At 51.5% G+C, this 6,342-nt stretch overlaps 2 protein-coding genes across 2 annotated transcripts in view; one reads left to right on the forward strand and one right to left on the reverse strand.

Annotated features, from left to right (window-relative positions):
- Window positions 1–1,938: 1,938 nt before the first annotated feature.
- Ppp1r15a (protein phosphatase 1 regulatory subunit 15A) lies at window positions 1,939–4,718 on the forward strand. Its single transcript, XM_050121519.1, has 3 exons — window positions 1,939–2,176; window positions 2,688–4,055; window positions 4,323–4,718. The coding sequence occupies exons 2-3, from the start codon at window positions 2,697–2,699 to the stop codon at window positions 4,626–4,628; spliced, it is 1,665 nt and encodes a 554-aa protein (XP_049977476.1). The 5' UTR covers window positions 1,939–2,176; window positions 2,688–2,696; the 3' UTR covers window positions 4,629–4,718.
- A 759-nt stretch (window positions 4,719–5,477) lies between these two features.
- Window positions 5,478–6,342, reverse strand: part of Tulp2 (TUB like protein 2) — a 9,747-nt gene continuing 8,882 nt past the window's right edge. The window contains exons 11-12 of the mRNA XM_050121305.1: window positions 5,801–5,972; window positions 5,478–5,611 (exon numbers count right to left, since the gene is read on the reverse strand). Of these exons, the coding sequence (XP_049977262.1) occupies window positions 5,478–5,611; window positions 5,801–5,972 (306 nt within the window). The remainder of the gene's footprint in view (window positions 5,612–5,800; window positions 5,973–6,342) is intronic.

The following is a 6,342-nucleotide window of genomic DNA, read 5'->3' on the forward strand; positions in this document are numbered from 1 at the left end:
TGATTTTCGAGACAGGGTTTCCCAGTAGCTTTTGGTTCCTGTCCTGGAACTAGCTCTTGTAGACCAGGCTGGACTAGAACTCACAGAGATCCGCCTGCCTCTGCCTCCCGAGTGCTGGGATTAAAGGTGTGCATTATAAATTCTACACATCATCCAGACGCCTTAAGCAAAATCAGACTAAACCACGGTGATCGGTCAGCTGAAGGAGGCAAAATGCTGGAAGATGAATTCAGTGACTTCTCAGAGGATCAGAACGGGCCAGATGATAGGAGCGATGGTGAAGGCTACAATTCAGAAATAGGACAGTGGCATTTAAAACCTAGTGTCTGTAACTCTGTATCCTCCTTACAGACTCACACAGTCCTTTCCGGCCAAATGTCAAAATTCCAAGAGAGTGTTTAGAAAAAAGCAAACAAAAGAAATCTTTCCAAAGATGTCGTGAGAGGTTCCAACCCAAACGGTCCACAGCAGAACAACCTCAGCGACTGTGGCACATACATACTGCAGGGTGTAGAGGGCTTTTCTGAGAATCCAGTACTAAATTCTGAGCTCCCCATGAATTTGGTGAACTGGTTTCCTCCCTTGAGAATGAAAACAGAAAGGGAAGAAATCCGAAACGAGATTCTGAAAGTACAGGAAGGGCAGAGTACAGAGAAGCTGCTGCAGGACGCAGCAGAAGCACGGGTAGGGGAAGGGGCAGAGCAGTAGGCCAGCAGTGTCTGACTGACCAGGAGGCTGGGGCTCCACAAATCACATGGTTCAGCTTTGGTTAGAGACAGCAAAGAGCTCAAGCGCTCACTACGCAGAGATTTAGGGAGGGTTAATGCTGTAAAATGTCACGTTAAGTAATTTCCAAAGGAGAATATATTAAGTAAAAGTCTGTAAATATGTTAATGAGGCTAATTTTTCCAACATTAATAATTATTTTTTTCACTTTTAGGAAACCTTTGCTATATATTTTCTGATAATACTAAAACTGCAACTTCTAAACACAAATACACTATTTATATAAGAAAAAAAGTGTTTTTTTTAAAAAATAATAAAGGGCTGGAGAGAGGGCTCAGTGGTTAAGAGCTCTGGCTGCTCTTCCAAAGGTCCTGAGTTCAATTCCCGGCAATCACAACCATCTGTAATGAGATTTGATGCCCTCTTCTGGCCTGCAGGGATACATGCAGGCAGAGCTCTGTATACATAATAAATAAAATTTAAAAAAAATAATAAATACATATGGGCAGTGGTGTCGCACGCCTTTAATCTCAGTACTGGGAAGGCAGAGGCAGGCAGATCTCTGTGAGTTCGAAGCCAGTCTGGTCAACAGAGCGAGTTCCAGGGCAGCCAGGACCACACTGAGAAACCCTGCTTCGAAACACCAAGGAAAAAAAGAAGAGAGACAGACAGACAAGCAAACAACCAAAAATAAAAAAACCAACAATGAGTGTTTTGCCTTCAAAAATCACATCTGTCTTGGGGTAAAAAAACGACAAAAACTGGTGGTGCATTTAGAAGAAAGCAGCAGGAGGATCACTGATTTCGAGGCCAGTCTGTCTCTCAAAAAAAAAAAAAAATAGAGCCGGGCGGTGGTGGCGCACGCCTTTAATCCCAGCACTCGGGAGGCAGAGGCAGGCGGATCTCTGGGAGTTCGAGACCAGCCTGGTCTACAGAGCTAGTTCCAGGACAGGCTCCAAAACCCCAGAGAAACCCTGTCTCGAAAAACCAAAAAAATAGAAAGGAAAGTCACTGTGTTGGAGACACGTGGTAACCCGTCCCGCTGCCTCAGCACTCGGTCTGCCTGGAAGGCTGCCGTGACGTCACGAGGCCCGGAAAGTCCGCGAGAGTGCGGTGTTGTTTTCCAGTTCCCACCTTTCCCAGGGACTTCCGAAGCCCCGCCTCCCGGTGACGTCAGTGCAGCGCCAGCGTCAGGCTATAAAAACGCGGTTTACAGTTTCGGCCCAGATTGAGCCTGTTCTCAACTGGTGTAGATTGCATGCGAGATTCCGCGCCTCTCCGCGTCCCTTTGCCGGGATACTCCTTGCGGCCGCCTGTGAGACTTCGCGTCCCCGAACCGCACGCCTGAGGGCGACATGACCGCGCTGGCCTTGCGAGACCTCCGGACCCGCGACCGCCTCTGGCAGCCCGAACCGACGCTCCTGCCCCCGGGGTGACGCGCAGCCGGCCGGTGAGTGGGGTCTGGGGGAGGGAGCTGGGGAAATCCCAGACGCTTTGAGAGCCAGGCTTGGAGGGTCTGAGTAAAGTTGAAGTTAGGCTCTGCGATTAAATGGGAGGGGGCCGGCCGCTAGAGCCGCGGTGCTCGGGTAGAGCCGGCTAAAGGGAAGCAGGAGGGGGCAGGAGCAGCTTTGGGGGGCGTGAATTATAGCATCTATAATTATATAATACATAATGTAAACATATAAGCTGAGGGGAAAGGGGTCCTTAGAAGCCAGGCTCCCAGGTCTTTGACGGGGGCTGAAGAAAGGGTTTGGGAGGGTGGGCTCTTGATCTAAACATGTAGAACCGAGTGCCGTCTGTCGGGTACGAAGCAGGTGGCAGAGGTGGGTGTGAGCAGTGCTGTTAGGAATTTGAGGCATGGATTCTCGTGTTGGTACCGTGACTATTTATATTACCGTGACTCAGGGCTGTGGTATGATACTGTTTCCAGAATGGCTTCTAAACAACTCCCCCTTTTACAGCCCAGACATATGGCCCCAAGACCCAAGTATACCCTGCCCTGGAGAGATGTCCACTCCTTCTACCTCCTGTCTCCACTGATGGGCTTCCTCAGCCAGGCTTGGAGCCGCCTGAGGGGCCTGGAAGGTCCAGAGCCCTGGCTGACAGAAACAGTAACCGGAGCAGATCAGATAGCCGCCAAGGCTCTGGTGACACCTCCCCTGGTCCCTGGGAACCTCCCTCAGGGGGACGCTGAGGACCGTGGAGCTCCTAGGGAGAGTCCAGCAGCCCAGAGGCCTTCCTTTGATGTTCAAGCCCACAGTTCCCCTTCTGAAGCGTGGGGACTTTCAAATGATGGATACAGTGAGAAGCAAGGACAGGATGGCCCTCGAGAGCAGCAGAGGGAACACACAGCTGGCCTGCCTATGCCCCTGTCCCCTAGCCTGCAAGGTGCTGATAAGAGCCCCCGGGAGGTGGTGGCTGGAGAAGAGGGAGGGACTGAGCTGGCTTATCCCACAGCACACGGGGAGGGTGGTCCAGCCAAGGACGAGGAAGAGGATGGAGAAGCCTCTGCTGCTTACAGAGACCCAGGACACAAGCGCGGCCCTTCTGTGCATTGCCCAGGGGTGGCAGGACATCGAGCCACGGAGGAAAAGGGAACAGAAAAGAAAGCTGACCCCCCCAGCTCTCCTTTAGGCTCTCACCCCAGAGCCTGGGAGTACTGCTCTAGAGAGGGGCCTACGCAGGAGGGAGAAGTCGACCGAGAGCCACACGGGGCAGAGCAGGATCAGCCTGGTCAGAAGGCAGCAGCTGAGGAAGAGGGGAAAGCTGAAGCTGTCTGTAGTGGGAATGCCTTCCTGAAGGCCTGGGTATGTCGGCCTGGAGAGGACACGGAGGATGAGGACGACGGGGATTGGGGATCAGCTGGGAAAGAGGAGGAAGGCCAGGCCTTGTCTTCCCCTACCTCTCCTGCACAGGCCTTCCTGAAGGCCTGGGTATGTCGGCCTGGAGAGGACACGGAGGATGAGGACGACGGTGACTGGGGGTCAGATGGGGAAGACAGTGTAGCTCAGACCTGTGCCACCCCCCATACAAGTGCCTTCCTGAAGGCCTGGGTCTATTGTCCAGGAGAGGACACAGAAGATGAGTGTGAGAATGTCCCAGATGACTCAGGTCCCTGCCTTCAGGCCCAGCGGTGTCTGCCTGGAGAGAAGACAGCCGGATGTGTGCGAGCAGAGCCCTCTCTTCAGGTGGCCTTCTATTTACCTGGAGAGAAGCCAGCAGCACCTTGGGCTGCCCCTAAGCTGCCCCCTCGACTGCAAAGGAGGCTCAGACTATTGAGAACCCCCACCCGGGATCAGGACCCTGCAGCTCCCCTGCGGACCAGAAAGGTGAGTGCTGGGGCCTGGAGTCTAGCTCAGAGATTAGATTCCCATGGGGGGGGGGGGGGTCGGACCTGAAAATCCCTAAGGAGGACCTTGTGTTGCAAGTTCTTACGTGGGAAGGCTGTGTTCATCCTGTTGCAATCTCCTGAAAGAGCAGGGGAGTGGTAGATGTGCTAGTGGAGTGAGTCAGAGGGACAGTCAGGAGGTGACTATTCAAACACCAAGTGTTTTTGTGTGACTAATTTTATGTCTTGCCTCTGCCCATCTGTCCAGGTGCACTTCTCTGAGAAAGTCACAGTTCATCTCCTTGCTGTCTGGGCAGGACCAGCCCAGGCTGCCCGCCGTGGTCCCTGGGAGCAGCTCGCACGAGATCGGAGCCGCTTTGCTCGCCGCATTGCCCAGGCAGAGAAGGAGCTGGGTCCTTATCTCACCCCTGCCTTCCGGGCCAGAGCAGGGGCTCGCCTAGGAAACGCACCTCTTCCTTTGTCCTCCACACCTTTTCCTCAGCCTGGGCATTGTGCCTCCTTAGGCCACGCCCTTGAGCCGAGCTCTGACCACACCCTCTCCCCTTCTCAGTGAAGCCCCTCCACCCAGCCTGACTTATAAACCCGTATAGTTTTCTGTTATTTATTTTTTTAATATGAAATAAAGCCTTTTGATTTATACTGATCAAGTCTTAATTATGTATTGATAATATCCTGCTGGTGGATCTTCAAGGGAGGCTAAAAATGAGTTTTGTGTCCAAACTGAAGTTTAAACCAGCCTGATAATACACTGAGTGTATTTTAAACAGCCTGATAATAATGAGTGATGGTCTCAAAACACTGAGTTTCTGTGTCCAGGCTGGGGTCAAGTGCCCAACTGATCCCAGCATTTCGAAGTTGTGGCATCACCTATAGAGCGAGGCAGCCTTAAAAAACAAAGGGAGGGTGGTAGATAAAAGGTACGACATTTGCAAAGCCAGGCACCAAGGTGCATGCTTGTCATCCAGTACTCTGGAGGAGGAAGGGGAGGATCGGGTGTTCAAGGCTAGCCTCAGCTACATTGTCGGGAACCAGAATGAGTATCAGAAAACTAAAAAAGAACGGGCCGTGGCACTTGGGAGGCAGAGGCAGGTGGATCTCTGAGTTCAAGCCCAACCTGAGTTCAAGAGACAGGGCGGTGGCAGCACACGCCTTTAATCCCAGCAGGGGAGGCAGAGACAGGCGGATCTCCGTGAGTTTGAGGCCAGCCTGGTCTACAAGAGCTAGTTCCAGGTCAGGCACCAATAACTACAGAGAAACTCTGTCTCGAAAATCAAAAAAAAAAAAAAGAAAGAAAGAAAGACCCCGTCTCGATTCCCCCCTCCAAAAAAAAAAAACCTAAAAACTGCTGTGAAGCTATCTCCAAACGCACACGACAGCTGGTGAGGCATGGTATTTTATTCAGTTACTTACACGCCAGTTTCCCATCGAAACTAGATAAGCAGATGGCGAAGGCTTGGAGAGGGCAAAGAGGATATCGGAAATCCATAGTGAATACGTTTGGGGCCACGCGGCCGAACTGGAGCACCAGGCAGTCCGCTGATGAGCAAACCAGGAAATAGGACTTAAACTCTAATGCTGCCACGCGGCTGCACCCTGACCAACCTAGGAAACTCAGGGAGCCCCATAGACTACATGTCCCAATAGACCTTGCGAAAGTGAGGCTCCCACCCTGAACGCCCTCTTCCTGCCCCCAAAGCCCGTGTCTTGGGATTGCTAAAAGCTCACGTTCATCGGGGTGCACAATCTGGAAGTTTTTGACCGAAGCCCGAGTGACGCGACCGTGAAAATTGAGCACGTAGCCGCCGCTCTCCTCGCTCCAAGATGGGGCTTTACTCTTCAGTTGGAGCAGCCCGTGTCTAGCACCCTTTTGTAGGCGACTCAATATCGAATCCTGATCCTTGGGGATACAACAGGGCAGCGTTTGTTAGCCTACCCGCCTATCCGTTGGTCCAGATACACACATTTATTTATCTATTTATTTGAGACATAGTGTGTCTAGATTTACCTTTTGTTTTTAGAGACAGGGTTTCCCTGTTGTAGCCCTGGCTACACAGAGCTCTGTAGACCAGGCTGGGACTGTAATTTTTTTCTTAGAAGATGAGTTTGAGAAAGCACTAAACATAGAGTAACAATCACTGTGGTGGTTATTATTACTCTCACCGCGGCCCTCCCTGGGGCAGACCCAGTGTCTTAGGCATGAAATTCACTTTTTCTTTCTTTTTTTTTTTTTTTTTTTTTTTTTTTTTTTTTTTTTTTTTTTTTTTTTT

Source organism: Alexandromys fortis, unplaced genomic scaffold, assembly GCF_014885135.2.
Source record: "Alexandromys fortis isolate MF-2015 unplaced genomic scaffold, M_Fortis_MF-2015_v1.1 scaffold_161, whole genome shotgun sequence".
In the NCBI taxonomy this organism is placed as follows: domain Eukaryota; kingdom Metazoa; phylum Chordata; class Mammalia; order Rodentia; family Cricetidae; genus Alexandromys; species Alexandromys fortis.